The sequence below is a fragment of the Otolemur garnettii genome, unplaced genomic scaffold (genome assembly GCF_000181295.1).
Source record: "Otolemur garnettii isolate 467f Iridium unplaced genomic scaffold, OtoGar3 scaffold00275, whole genome shotgun sequence".
NCBI classification, from domain to species: domain Eukaryota; kingdom Metazoa; phylum Chordata; class Mammalia; order Primates; family Galagidae; genus Otolemur; species Otolemur garnettii.
The window spans coordinates 644,171-660,191 of NW_003852670.1; the positions used below are offsets into that span (position 1 = coordinate 644,171).

General features: G+C 39.5%; 1 protein-coding gene across 2 annotated transcripts in view; it reads left to right on the forward strand.

The window, feature by feature from the left end:
- Positions 1-13,517: 13,517 nt before the first annotated feature.
- FAM35A (family with sequence similarity 35 member A) overlaps positions 13,518-16,021 on the forward strand; it is a 44,490-nt gene continuing 41,986 nt past the window's right edge. Inside the window, exon 1 of one of the 2 annotated variants that reach the window (XM_003803020.3) lies at positions 13,518-15,046. In XM_003803020.3, coding sequence (XP_003803068.1) covers positions 13,519-15,046 — 1,528 coding nt within the window. In that variant the 5' untranslated portion in view covers position 13,518. The remainder of the gene's footprint in view (positions 15,047-16,021) is intronic. The other variant, XM_023508761.1, reaches the window with a different exon arrangement.

Below are 16,021 nucleotides of genomic sequence, written 5' to 3' on the forward strand. Positions count from 1 at the left end.
AAAAAAAAAAAGGACAAAGTTGGAGGCCTTTTATTTCCTTTTTAAAGCTATGCTATAGTTATCAAGGCAGTGTACTTTTGGCATAAGGTTAGACGTACAGATCAATGGAATATAATAGAGAGCTTAAAAATAGACTTATACATTTTTCCACCCAGGTGTCAAGTCAATCTAGCCTGAGAAAGACAGACAAAAGTGTCTCTAACTTAGTATCTGTATGGAAAATGATGATCTGCTACCTTAGCTCACTCTGTACACAGGAACTAATTTGTATGCATCATATACGTAAAATGTGAAAGCACAAACTACAAAACTTCTGTGTCACCTTTTATTGCATAACAGTTCCCTAACATTTAGTTCCTTACAGCATGTATTTATATGTTACTTTACTTTTTTATTATGACAGCATGTCATGAACTCAGGGGCTGCATAGCCATAATTCTGGTTTAGGGTCCTAGCTAGTTATTTTTATTTTGTTTCTTAGCAGGTAATTCTGGTTCAGGGTTTCCCAGAGGTTGCAATCAAGATGTTGTTAGCCAGAATTCAGTCATCTGAAAGCTTGGCTGGATTTGAGAATCATCTTTTTTTCTTTTTTTCTCTCTCCCCTTAGAATTGGGGATATAAATGTTTTGGTTACATGAAATTGCTTTTGTACAGTTTAAGTCAGAGTTGTAAGTGTGGGCCCCTTACCTGGATACTGTACATCGTACTAGATGTGAATTTGCTCCTCCAGCCCCCTGCCACCTACTTATTTTTCACTGCGTTTTGCTACCAAATGTTCACATGGGTGTTGATTGGTTAGTTCCAATTTAATAGTGAGTAAAATGTGGTGTTTGTTTTTCCATTTGGAGGGATAATTCATTTAGAAGAATGGTCTCTGGTTCTAACCAGATTGTTATGAAAAGTATTAGCTCATCACTTTTTATGGCTGAATAGCCCTTCATGATATACTTATACACTTTTTATTAATCCACTCATCTACTGATGGGCACGGATTCGAACCCACCTGCCTTGGTGTATGTGGCTGGTGCCCTAACCACTGAGCTATGGGCACTAAGCCAACAACCTCAAACTCTTGGGCTCAAGTGATTCTTTTTCTTCAGCCTCCCAAGTAGCTGGGACGACAGGGGCCCACCACAACACCTGGCTATTTTTAGAGACGGGGTCTTGCTCTGGCTCAGGCTGATCTCAAACTTGTGAGCTTAGGCAATCCACCCATCTCGGCTTCCCAAGTGCTGGGATTACAGATGTGAGCCACCATGCCCGGCCTGTTCATGTCTTTTGCCCACTTTTTAATGGGGTTGTTTTATTTTTATTTTTTTCTGATTTGCTTAAGTTCCTTATAGATTCTAGTTATCAGCCTTTTATTGGAAGTATAGCATGCAGATATTTTCTCCTATATATTGTCTGTTTGCTCTATTGATTGTTTTCTCGGCTGTACAGAAGTTTTTTAATTTAATCAGATTCCTTTTGTTAATTTTTATTGTTACCGTGATTGCCTTTGGGTTCTTCTTCATAAATTCTTTGCGAGGCTGATGTCTGTAAGAGTTTTTTCAATATTTTCTTCTAGAATTCTTACAGTTTTATGCCTTAGGTTTAAGTCTGTTATCCATTGTGAATTCATTTTGGTGAGTGTTGAGAGATGTGGATCCTGTTTAATCTTTTATGTGTGGCTCTCCAATTTCCCCAGCACCATTTATTGAACAGAAATTCTTATCCCCAGTGTATGTTATTGTCTACTTTGTCAAAGATCAGATGGCAAAAGGAGGATTGTTTTCTATTTGGGCTTTCTGTTCTGATCCATTGGTGATGTCTTGAGAATCACCTTTTACAATGATTCATCTCCTATGGCTCTTGGCCAGGGGCTTCAGCTTTTCACTGGCTATTGGCAGGAGATCTCAGTGAACCTGCCTGTAGGGTTGTTTGTGTGCCTTATAACAAGGTAGTTGGCTTCCCCTTAAAAGCAGTGATTCAAGCAAAGAAGAAGCTACAATGCCTTTTATGCCAATGTCTTTAAAGTTACACACTGTCATTTTTATTGTATTCTATTTAGTATTTATAGAATTTATACATTCAAGGGTAAAGGACGTAAGTACTACCTCCTGAAGAGAGGAGTATTAAAGAATTTGTGGAAGTACTTAAAAACTGGGCATGGTGGCTCATATCTGAAATCCTAGCACTCTTTGGGAGGCCAACACAGGAGGAGTGCTTGAGGCCAGGAGTTCAATGCCAGTCTGGGCAACATAGCAAGATCCCTATCTCCAAAAAAAAAGCCAAATTTAAAATTAGCCAGGTATGGTGGTGCACTTCTGTAGTCCTAGCTACTTGGGAGACTGAGGCAGGAAGATTACTTGAGCCCAGGGGTTTAAGATTGTGGTGAGCTATAATCAGGCATTTGCCCTCTAGCCTGGGTGACAAAGCAAGACCTTTTCTTTCTAAAAGAAAAAAAAAATAGTATAATGAACCACATGTAACTATCACCTTGCTTCAACCAATTCAAGTTTACATTTTTGGTAAGTAGCCGAGTAGGGATTTGAACCCCATCTATCTTGTTCCCAAACACATGCTCTCATGCTTCCTCTTTATTTTGTCATTTAATGGTATTGAGAAACATAATGATTTCTTAGTGTTTTGGTAAAAATAGACAAGGAAAGGTGTTATAAAAGTGAATTTTTTGGTTGACAGTAAGATGGAGAAAACAGTCTTTTAATGACTTATATATTGAATAAGCATTTTTTAGTTGCAGTGTTCTGCAAAGACAAAACCTGCTGATACAGATCATCCTGTTTTACAAATCTTTGACCCATTCATCAGACTCTGACCACTCTAAAGATAAAGGGTTTTGGTTGTATTGGTCTTTCTGACTGAAGTGGCCTTCTGCAGATTGAGAAATTGGGTAATTATTAACTGTGCTAATGGATATGTACTTGCAAGTTTCATCTGGTATCTTAATGAGCTTTAACCCTCTGAGTACAGCCAAAACATATCCTAGGATCATTGAAATTCATTAGTTGTCCATAACGTAAATCTTCTATGTAATTTTGCTATAAAAAATATATTGTCTCCCCCTGCCCTCACTACTCTCCATCCCCTCACCCCTCACAGTTTGAAGTATGTAGTAGCAGCAGTTTTTGGTATAATGACTTTAAAAAAAATTACTCTCTGTTGAATTAACAGTGCTGATTTCTAGTTAATTTTGGGGGTGCGGGAGAGTCCCACACAGGGTTTTTTTTTTTTTTTTAATGTAGAGACAGAGTCTCACTTTATCGCCCTTGGTAGAGTGCTGTGGTATCACGGCTCACAGTAACCTCCAGTTCCTGGGCTTAGGCGATTCTCTTGCCTCAGCCTCCCAAATAGCTGGGACTACAGGTGCCCACCACAACGCCTTGTTGCAGTTCAGCCAGGGCCAGGTTTGAACCCGCCACCCTCGGTATATGCGGCCGGCACCCTACTCACTGAGCTACAGACACCACCCTTGTTTTTTATTTTTGAGACAGAGTCTCACTTTGTTGCCCTGGTTAGAGAGTGCCATGGCGTTGCAGCTCACAGCAACCTAAAATTCTTGGGCTTAAGTGATTATCTTGCCTCAGGCTCCTAAGTAGCTAGGACTGCAGGCGCCCGCCACAATGCCTGGCTATTTTTTGTTTGTAGTTGTCATTGCTGTTTGGTGGGCCCAGACTGGATTTGAACCTGCCAGCTCTGGTGTTCGTGGCTGGCACCCTTAGGTGCTAAGCTACAGGCGCTGAGCCTACAGGGGTATTTGTTTAGACAAATAAGTGAAGGAATAATGAAATAACCTTGTGCTTGATAGAACTTTAATTTGTCTCTGACATCTCCTGTCCTGGAAGATCATCTAGGCCAAGCGTCCTCAAACTATGGCCTGTGGGCCACATGCAGCCCGCCTAGGACATTTATCCAGCCTGCCGGGTGTTTTTGCTGCCGCTGCCTGTCCTGCTTAGCAGCCGACTCGTCCGGGGCCGGCAATCTGGCCCTCCCATCGTCTGAGGGACAGTGAACTGGCCCCCTGTTTAAAAAGTTTGAGGACCCCTGGTATGCTTTCAGATGGTTTTGAGTTACCCCTGTATATATGCTCTGCCATCTTCTACTTAGAGGGGAAGGAGGATTTTTGAATCTTGCCTTTGATTTTACTGTGATACTGTCAAATATAGTTACACTAGAAATCCAGGTCTGAAGTTTGGAGAGAGGTAGGTTCAGTACAGATTTATAGAATGTAATTAAGTACTTAAATTGATGGGATTAGATGAAATTCCCCAGAGATATGTGGAATGAAAAGAGGAAGTGACCAAGGAAAAAGAGAGAGAGGAAGAAAAGGAGTAAGAACTAGTTAGGGAAGGTAAGCATTCTAGAAACTAAGGAAAGAGTTTCACAATTGGGGTGGTGAAGTGCTTACTGTGAGTTCTTATTTGGCAATTTGGACTTCACTGTTATTTTGATAGAGATAGGAAATGAAAGTCAGATTGCAGGGCTTTTAGCAGAAAATGTTAAGTGAGGACACAGAAGCAGTGACTGTCTTTCATGCTTTTAAAACATTTTGGAGACTGTGTAGCAGGCCTTTTTCTTGGGTAAGACAATTAGGGCAGCTTTCCTGGGTCCTATGTTGGGAAGGGGGATAGGAATGACTTGGGGACTGTATTGTATTCCTTTCTTCTGAATATTATTAAAATTCAGTTTCAAAATTTTGTAATTCACTATAGCCCTAAAAGCCTGTGAAAAATGCAGATAATAAGTAGTCCCACACTGATTGAGTTGTCCCAGACTTCTCCCTTCTAGAGGCACCTCTGCTCTTAATACTGTGGTACCTCATATCACTTTTTTAATTGTCACTTTGTCTCTCCTATCAGACTATTAGCTCCTTAAAGCTCCTTATTATTGTTTGGAATCCCCAGTGTTGCAGGAAGACGAGGCCCAACGGAGAGAAAGAGCACCCAAACACCACATTTATAAGAGGAAGGGCTTTATTCACCAGCTGGGAGCTTATGGCATACAAGAATTCCAAATGGCCATGCTCCCCGACTGGCTTGGTCTTTCCCTTTTTATCAACAGTCAAAAAGTTTCACCCCATAGGTACCCTTCTTATTAGTCAGTTTGAATCAAGCGGGAGATGCTCTTCTAGCCCCTACAGAATTGTAGGATTACACAGAACTTGGAAATTTCCAAGTTCCAGGAAGTTAAGTTTACAAATTACCAAGAGCTGAGTCACCATGGAGGACCCCGAAGGTGTATCCTTGTGGTCTCCTTGAGAAGACCTGTTCTCCTAGACCTCACCTTTCTTGGGTATCCTCTCTCACCAGTACCTAGTGTAATGCATAGGGTTGAGTTTTTGTTATGTGAGTGATTAAAAAAATAGACTAATAAATATATATCTTTTAAGCACAAAAGAATTCCAATGTGGTGATCTCACAGAGTCAAAAAAAGAGGGATTGATAAGTAGTTTTATATGGACCAAAGATTGAAAAGTTTTGGTTTCCAAAGTGAAAGCTTTTATAACATAATGGTTGCAGTAGAAGCCATAGGCAGCAGAAGTGGATTGAAGGATAGATGGGAAATAGCGGAGCACAGTGACTCATCCTATAATATCAGTACTTCAGGAGGCCAAGGTGGGAAGATTGCTTGAGGCTAGGATTTCAAGACCAGCCTGGGCAAAATAGTGAGAGCCCATTTGTACAAGAAATAATAAGTGGATTAATAAATTGTGGCATACATATATCGTGGGATACTATTCAGCCATAAAAAAGGTGGAGACTTCCAGCCTGAGCCAGAGCAAGACCTTGTCTCTAAAAACAGCTGGGTGTTGTGGTAGGGGCCTGTAGTCTGAGCTACTTGGAAGCTGAGGCAATAGAATCGCTTAAGCCCAGGAGCTTGAGGTTGCTGTAAGCAATGACACCAGGCATTTTACATTCTACCAAGGGTGACAAAGTGAGACTCTGTCTCAAAAAAAAAAAGAAAAGAAAAAGATGGAGACTACATCTTTTATATTAACTTGGATGGAGTTGAAGAACATTCTCTTTAGTAAAGTATCACAAGAATGGAAAAGGAAGTATCCAGTGTATTCAATACTAATATGAAACCAGTAGGTGAATAACTACATGTCCACACTAGAGAAAAACACAATTAAATTCAAGTTGGGGGTTGGGGAGGAGAACAGAGGGAGGGGATTGACAAGCTCTTAACTAATGGGCATAAAGTAATGGTATTGGCACACCTGCTGGGTGAAGGGCTTAACTACAACTTGGACTTTAACAAACACAAACAGTGTATCTTAATTGTTGTACCCTCAAGTTAATCTGAAATGAAAAAACACAAGATAATAAAAGTTATCTGGGCATTGCAGGCCTGTAGTCTCAGCTACTTTGGAGGCTGATATAGGAGGATGCTTGAGCCCAGGAATTAGAGGCTACAGTGAGCTGTCTTCATACTATTGCATTCCAGTCTGGCTACAGAGTGAGGCCCCATGTCTTAAAAAAATATGATGGGAAGTGAGAACAAACAAACAACATAAGAAGGTTTTGGTTGGTTGGTTTTTGTTTTTTTTTTGAGACAGTCTCATTATGTTGCCCTTGGTAGAGTGCTATGGCATCACAGCTTAAGCAATTCTCTTGCCTCAGCCCCCAAGTAGCTGGGACTACAGGTGCCCACCACAATGCCTGGCTGTAGTTGTCCTTGTTGTTTAGCAGGCTCAGGCCGGGTTTGAACCTGCCAGCCCCCATATAAGTGGCTGGCGCCCTAGCTGCTGAGCTACAAGCACCAAGCCAGTTGGTTTGTTTTTAAAGATTTGAAGCTAAAGGGTGGAAACCACTGGAGAAGAAACCCAGTGATCTGAGAAAAGAGAGTTCATTATCATGGTAGTTTTATACATTTTATTTACATATATCTAAAGTATTCCCACCAACACATCGGAAAAATACATTTTTCCTTCTTGTTTGTTTTGATATATGCATTTTGAACTTGAAGGTTTTTTTTGTTATTTGGGCCCCCTAGTGATAAATAGATTAATGACATGTAGTAAAACAAATTACATCTGCTATACAGGTGTTCCTTATGCAGGTAATTCTTTCTATGAAGATTAAATGAGAGTGAGACATGTCGTTATAGCAATTATGGTGATGCTTACCTTTTGATTTGAAGTGGGCCAAAATTTGATACCTAAAATTACTGTAATTTTGCTTTCTTAGTAATACTGTGACTCACTTTAGTAAACTGCTTGAAAATTACAGTATATCTTTATTTTAGCTGCTAATACATTAACAGCTGCAGTCATTGTTATCAGCTCTTGTATATGTAATGACGAGTTATATATAAGTCTATTTGGGCCAGGCACAATGGCTCATGCCTGTAATCCTAGCACTTGGGGAGGCTGAGGCGGGTGGATCACCTGAGCTTAGGAGTTTGAGACTAGCCCGAGCAAGAGTGAGACCCTGTCTCTAAAAATAGTGTGGGGTTGTGGTGGGCGCCTGTAGACCCTCAGCTCCTCAGGAGACTGAGGCAAGAGGATTGCTTTGTGAGCTGTGACGCCACAGCGCTCTACCAAGGTGACAGAGTGAGACTCTTGTCTCAAAAAGAAAACAGGAAAGGCTCAGCATCTGTAGCTCAGCAGCTAGGGTGCCAGCCACATACACCGGGAGCTGGCAGGTTCGAATCTAGCCTGGGCCTGCCAAACAACAAGGACAACTACAACCAAAACATAGCCGGGCATTGTGGCAGGCACCTATAGTCTCAGCTGCTTGGGAGGCTGAGGCAAAAGAATCTCTTAAGCCCAAGAGTTTGGGGTTGCTGTGAGCTGTGACACCACATGACTGTACCAAGGGCGACAAAGTGAGACTCTGTTTCAAAAAAAAAAAAAAAAAGATTTAGGTTCATTGTTAGATATTCAGTTTGATGACTGCGAAAGAAAAACCTGAATTACCAAACAAAAAGTTTTGATCATTATGAAAATAATAAATATTAATTTTTATAGCAATAAACTTTTAAAATATAGAAAAATTTTAAAAAGTCATCCATAATCTTATTTCTCAGTTTTCTTTCTAGGACTTAAAAAAATTATAAAATATTTCTGAAAAATATTAAGGAACACTTCTATAACCACACCCAGTTTAAAAAAAAAACAAAAAACGAAATACATGTGCAGAAGCCCTCTGTGTATGCTTTACCTGCCACGTCCTCATCCTTCCCTTCCAAAAGTGACCACAATCCCACATTGGATGTTTTGTTCTCAGGCAAATTTTAAAGCTCAGTATATTGCTATCATAAGTTATATTTTCTCATTGTGTTTGTAAGATGTATCCATGTTGATGTGTAGCTCTTGTTCATTTATTTTTGCTTCCATATAGTAGTTCCTCTTGGAATATTCCATGATTTACCCATCTTCTTTCTAAACTCTTAAGTTGTTTTAATTTTTTTCCTTCTGATGTTCCCACGGTTGTTCTTATACGTGTTTTCTTATACATATACACACACACATGAGTTGACCAGGGAAGGAACTTGAAAGTGCAGTTGTTTGATTGTATGGTATGTGCATCCTCAGCTTTACTGTGTTTTGTTTTGCCAAATTGTTCTTTTTTTTTTTCTTTGAGACAGAGTCTCAAGCTGTTGCCCTGGGTAGAGTGCTGTGGTATCATAGCTCGTAGCAACCTCCAACTCTTGGGCTTAAGCAATTCTCTTGCCTCAGCCTCCCAAGTAGCTGGGATTACAGGCACCTGCCACAACGCCCGGCTATTTTTTGGTTGTAGTTATCATTGTTGTTTGGTGGGCCTGGGCTGGATTTGAACCCGCCAGCTCCAGTGTATGTGCTGGCATCTTAGTTGCTTGAGCTATAGGCGCCGAGCCTGCCAAATCATTCTTCAAAGTGATAATGCTGGTTTACTCTTTTACCATCATGGTAAGAGTTCCCCAATCTTGGGTGATGTCACTGCTTATCATTTTCCCCAGTTCTTTTTTTTTTTCTTTGTTTTTGAGACAGAGTCCAACTCTATCTTTCTCGGTAGAGTGCTGTGGCATCACAGCTCACAGCAACCTCAAACTCCTGGGCTTAAGCAATTCTCCTGCCTCAGCCTCCCGAGAAGCTGGGACTACAGGTGCCCACGGCAATGCCCAGCTATTTTTTGTTGCAGTTATCACTGCTGTTTTAGCTGGCCAGGGCTGGGTTTGAACTCGCCACCCTCAGTATATGATGCTGGCACCCTACCCACTGAGTCACAGGTGCTGCCCCTCCAGCTCTATTGATATGAAACAGTGTTTCTTAAAAACAAACAGAAGACTTGTATTATAGGATATTTCAAACATAGAAAAGTAGGTTGTTAAGTGCAGTGAACTCCTGTGTGTCCCATCACCTTGCTTTAATGATTATCAACCCACAGGCAATCTTGTTTCATCTATACCCTCACTCTCTCTCCCCTCCCTGTTATATATGTAACTACTCATTATGCATCTCCAGCATGTAGTTCTTTTAAACATAACCTCAGTAACATTATTCCACAAAAAAATATACCAATAATCTGTTAACATTATTGAATATCAGTCAAGGTTTCAGTTTCTCTGATTATCTTATAATATTTTTTCATTTGTCCATATCAGTGTCCAAATAAGGTCCCATTCATTGTAATGGCCTCAGTCTATAGGTTCCCTGTGCTCTCCTGTATGACATCTATCTTTGTAATGTTAGCAAGCAGTAATAATTGTTGCCTAAAAGAGCCAGTAATTTTTTAGGAGTTGCAAAACGGTGATAGTCTGTCATTCTTTTTTGTTTATTAGCATAATACTTCTACAAAGAGACATTTCTTCTCCTCAAGTAGTTGGTCATGTTGATAATGCTATTAGTATAGAAAGACAGGGTACATTTTCCTTCCTCTCATTCATTAGCTTTAAAACAATTACTGTATTTAATCCTTCGGTATCTTCCAAAGGTGGCTATTGAATGAGTTTGCTGTAGTTATCTTGATGAATGCATAGATTTACGCGTTTGATGTGTTCCAGTTTATTGCAGTTCTTATACTTATTATTGATGACCAAATTGATCAACTTTGGCTGCTGGGAACCTCTTCAAAGTTAACTCTTGAGTTCTTTTCACATAATCCTACAAGTTTTGACAATTTTCTTGCTTTCTGGTACACTTCTTGCTCATCTGGTATACTTCCTATCCCAGACCTGTAATTAGCAGTTTCTCTAAGGAGTCCTAGTCACATGGCCACCTGTTGCCTAGCACATATCAAAATTCCATACTTCTAGAAGGAAAGCAGATGTGCAGCATTAACTGTATTGTTTACATAAACACTTTAGGCTCTTCTCAGGGAATGGTTGGAATCCTTCTGAAATCTAAATTCACAGATTCCAGCCCAAGGGCCTACCAAACAATGACAACTACAACCAAAAAAACCTCTCCATCTATTGTAGCATTTTTCTGCTTCCCTCATTGCAAAATTTCCTTGAAAAAATTGCCTACACTCCCTCCACTCCTGTTCTCTCATAAATCTGCTCCATAAAGCTTTTGTCCAAACCACTCCACAGAAACAGCTTATTTCAAAGTCCTGAAGGACCTCCCTTACAAGCAGGACTTTTTAAGGATATTAGTTTCAAGCCTGATCTGTTAACTCCCTTCTGCATGGATGCCTACTAGACATCTTGTGGATATGAGGAGTACATAGGAGGCTAAGGAGTTAGGAGTTCAGATGAGAGGTTGTGATGGAAATAGACATATATAATATGGTAGTCTTTGGTAAAGAGAGATATTCAGAGCCCCAAGACTGAAATTGAGTACAGGGAGAGAGCCAAGTACTAGGCCCTTCAGCAAGAAGTTGAGGAACTGAGATGCTGCCATGAGAGATTGAGAAGGAACAACTGGCGAGGTAGTTTGAATAGGACCAGAATCAAGAGGATATAATATCCCTAAAGCCAAATGAAAAGAGTGTTTCAAGAAGGAATTCACAGTGTCAAATGTTCTTGATGGGCCAACTAAGCAGAAAATGTAGTTAACTGATGGCATCTAGGGACTTTGAAATAAGCTGTTTCTGTGGAGTGGTTTGTACAAAAGCTTTATGGAGTGGATTTATGAGAGAACAGGAGTGGAGGGAGTGTAGACAATTTTTTCAAAGAATTTTGCAATGAGGGAAGCAGGAAAATGGCGCAATGGACGGAGAGGTGTAGGAGACGAATAATAGCATGGGTAAAATTGTAGTGTGGTTGTATTTTGACGGAGATGTTCCACTACAGAGAGAAACCCATGATGTGGGAGAGGAGAGGCTGTGAATAGGGAGGCAGGAATGAGATCTGATTCACAAGTGAGAAAATGATGGCCTTGTATAGAAGCACGGGCAGTTCATCCATAGTAAAAGGAAGGAAGGCAGCGTATATGGCTCCTTCTGTGGCACCTTAGAGGTGTGTTGCTAGATGTGTTGTTGAGAGCTTATAAATGGAAATAGACAGTGGGGTCACCGTCTATGCTGAGGATAGGGGAGTACAAGCTGGAGATTTAAAGAGTGAGAAGGCATGAAAGAGTTTTCTTAGAAAGTGAATGGAAAGAGTGATAGGGATAGGATTGCTTGGTTCTACCTTGAGGTTAATGGTAATGAATTTAAAGTGAGAATAGCTTTTAGATGTTGATTGTGTGTTTTTGTCCTCTGGTTACTTCCAGCTTGGGATACAGGTGCAGGATAGATGATTATTCAACCAGTGTTTGAAGTTACCTGGATATTATGTTGTAGGGCAGAGCTGTAGATTAGGGAGTGACCATAGAACCAATGCTGGTTAAGGAGGGAAATGAATGAGGCCATTAAACTGTGGTGTGATCAGTGCATTCATTGTAGGTCCTATGTGTCAAAAGGTTGTTGGAGCTGTGGATCTAAAACAAATTAGTTGGAAGGTAGGAGAAATATTGAAATGTGCAGTTGATAATGGTTTGATAATGGTATGATAATGGGAATGGAAGACTGAGGTAAGGTGGAAAATAAAATCCATGGAGGAGAGGAGGTCAAGGAAGCAAGTATAGGAATGATCATTGATAATAAAATCACAGCTTATCATCAAATAGAGATAAACATAAATCTTCAAGGGATGGTAAGAGTGGCTGGGGATCATAGCTGGCATTCTTGCTTATTCCTTCTTTTCCATGTAGACTTTTCATGATTTGATACCGTCTTACCGTTTTGCACAGGACCCTGTGTAACCAAAAGTCCTTAATTATACCATGCTCTCCCAGGCTCTGCCCTTTCACAGGCTCTGTTTCTTGTGTTTGAAATGCTCTGAGCCCCAGTACTTCTCTTTGATAGTAACAGTCTTCCCTAGTAGATCATTGTTGGTTCCTATTCATAGCTTGTGCTGTTGATTACACTATTTTGAAACTATTAGTTTATATTCACCATTTTTTTCTCCTTTTTTTTTTTTTTTAAACTAGATGAATAGTTCCCTTAGGCCAAGAACCTTATCTGTCTGTTTGCCCCTGTAAAAAAAAGTTTTTAGTGAATTCTAGGGATAGCTCTATTTGCTAAATGCTTATTGAAAATTAGTTATTGTTAGTAAATAATAGTATGATTCTTTATGTTTTATCCTAGTATGATGCTTACTTAGATTTGCTTATATTAAGCACCACAAATGATGAATAAAGTTTCTCTTTTATACATAAAGAATTACTATTATTAGTCTGTATTTTGGAAAAGATTAAAAATATAGAAGCAGTTATTGATTATGCAGATTGGAGTGAAGATGGTAATACATTGTCATTTGTACATTTTGAAGAGAGCCTCAGTTTGTTATTTTCTCTGTTTTTTTGGTTTGGTCTTGGGAATGAAGTTTGTAGTTAGAGAAAAGAGGCCTTGATTTAATGAGATAATCTGTGGTGTAGGACAAATGGGTAATTTAAAGGTGACTATAGTATAATTAGAGAAATGCTTCCTTTTCCCTTATTTATTAACTTGTTATTTATATGGGGCAAATTTTTACAGTGTTAGAAATGAACATATTAAGAATTTATTTACAGCTTGGTGCCCCTAGCACAGTGGTTACAGTGCCAGCCACGTACACTGAAGTTGGCAGGTTTGAGCCCAACTTGGGCCAGCTAAAACAATGACAACTGCAACAAAATATAGCTGGGTATTGTGGCGGGCACCTGTAGTCCTAGCTACTTGGGAGGCTGAGGCAAGAGAATTGCTTAAGCCCAAGAGTTTAAGGCTGTGAGCTGACATCATGGCATTCTACTGAGGGCAACATAATGGGATTCTGTCTCAAAAAAAAAAAAAAATGTATTTACTTGTATGATGCTAGTATACTTTATTTCCCTTAAAGAGCGTCTTCAAGTGAAAATTTTTTGTGAATGTTTTGGTTTCTCCTTAACAATTTCTTGTGCATTTGTGAATTTTAATAATTAAATGGAATAACAAAATAAATCACCTATATTAATTATGTTTTGATTTATAGTTTATATTATATTTTCTTTTGGTATATTTTTAAATTAATATCAATATATAGAAATCTGACAAAATATTAATTTTGGATTTTTTATTTTAATCAGAAATCATGAATGGAGGATCTCAAGTTCACATTTTTTGGGGTGCTCCAGTTAGTCCTCTGAAAATGACAGTATCACAGGACACAACTTCTGTAATGGCCACTGCTGGCCCCTGGAAAGAAATTCAGCTTTTGTACAGTCACCATTCTTTACATCTGAAGGATGAAAAACATGAGCACAAAAATCTTGAAAACTATCAAGTCCCAGATACTGGCCCTCCAGATGTTCTTAGTGGCCATTTGTTAGCGAACTCTCCGAATAGATCTGTTCATGTGAAAGATGATGTTATACATCCTGTTTCTAATACAGAAAATATAAAATCCCAGAAGATTCACCCTTTAGGACTGAGTGATACAACTAATTCTAGTGTGCATACATGTGGATTTAAAGTCAGAGTTCAGCATTTTACCAAAGAAGAAAAGCATCAGAAGTTTCTCAGTGAAAATAAGAAAGTCACAGATAAACAACCTAAAGAGCTGGCAAATTTACCTGGTCAGAATTTTCAAACAGATTCCTCTCAATTAGATCACAAGTGTGCCGCTATATTGGATTTGGTTTGCAGTACTGAACAAATTAACATAGGGCCTGAAACAGTACAAACAAAATGTGTGAAAACAGAACATCATGAAATACAAAACCAGCATCCTGAATTCTTTTCCTGTAACACTGTAGATAAGCCAAGCTCTGAAGGAGCAATTAGGCATATCTCAAACCTTAACATATCTGCTGATACTGAATTTCTCAGTATAATGACTTCTAGCCAGTTGGCTTTTTTAGCTCAAAGGAAGGATAAAGGGCAGAATTCTATAAATAAAGGGAGCGTCAGCAGGGTGGTTGAACCAAAGGCATGTCATGGGGAAAGTGAAATAACTGAAGATAATTTGATTCAGCCTAGTGATGCAGGAAGATATGAAAATGGACAAACCCAAGCTTATTCCCTTGAACTTTTTAGTCCTGTTTGTTCTGAAACAAAAACTAGCCATATTCACATAAACTCTAATAAAGGTCTTAAAGAAAATATAGGCTCTCAAGAACTTTTCAGTTCTGAAGATGAACTGCCACCAAATGAGATATGTATTGAGTTGTATAGCTCAGGAATTTTATGTTCCCAACTAAGTACCTTCCACAAAAGTGCTGCTAAAAGAAGTCAGACCTCTGGAGATAAATTGGGTGATTCTAAAGCTCTATCTGAAGTCCTCCAAGTGTCTAAGAAAATAAAGTTGATTTCTGATGCAAGAGATTCTGCTGTAGCCATGGACCAAAGGAATGTGTCTGGATATAAGAATATTAAAAAAACATCATTAATAGAAAATTGCAATTCCAAAAGTCAGAAGTATAATTGTTTAGCCATGGTGCTATCTCCATGTCATGTGAAAGAAATAAACATCAAATCTGGACCACAATGTGGCTCTAAAGTACCGTTAGCAACAATTACAGTAATTGATCAATCAGAAGTTAAGAAGAAGGTTTTTCTGTGGAGGGCTGCAGCATTTTGGGCACTTACAGTGTTTCTTGGAGATATAATTTTACTCACAGGTAAGGTCATCTTGGTATAGTGGTAGCTTATTTTATGAAGCTGTGTTTAGTTTTTGTTTTGTTTTCCTTCCACTTTATGTCTTTGAGGACTCTCTACCATTTGCCTCTCCTGAGGCCAGCATAACTGATCCCTTCATAGCATCTGCACTGGTCTCCTTTCATTGCCCACTTTTCTGTGCTCTGCTCCTTCTGGGCCTCTGTCCTGTCTTTCTTAGTTCTGCTGCTCTTTTCTGCTCATTTTCTCCTTTAAGAAGCCTTTCCTGGGCACGGTGGCTCACGCCTATAATCCTAGCACTCTGGGAGGCCAAGGCGGGTGGACTGCCTATGCTCATAGGTTGGAGACCAGCCTGAACCAGAGCAAAGCCTCTAAAAATAGCCGGGCTTTGTGGTGGGCACCTGTAGTCCCAGCTACTTGGGAAGCTGAGGCAAGAGGATTGCTTAAGCCCAAGAGTTAGAGGTTGTTGTGAGCTGTGACACCACAGCACTGTACTGAGGACGACAAAGTGAGACTCTCAAAAAACAAACAAAGAAGCCTTTCCTGATTGCTTCTCCTATTCATTCATCATGTAAATGTTCAGGTCATATCATTAGGCTCCTTTTTATTTTCTTACGGTTTTGTCTATATGTGTCTTATTTTTAACCCTTTCCTTTAAATTATATTAGCAGTCTCATGATGGTAGAACGGCATTTATGCTTCTTTCCCCAACCCCCAATAATGCTATGTACATTACATTCTTACTAAGGGAACAGATAGAGATTTCTGTTGATATTAGCCACAGTTGGAAATATGGTAAGGAAAAACTGGTATTATACCAATTTCATATAACCACTCGTAAAATTTTAGAGTATTGATTTCCAGTTTTTTTTTTTCTGTGCTCTTTTTTTTTTTTTTTTTTGGGCAGTTTTTGGCCGGGGCTGGGTTTGAACCCACCACCTGTGGCATATGGGGCTGGTGCCCTACTCCATTGAGCCACA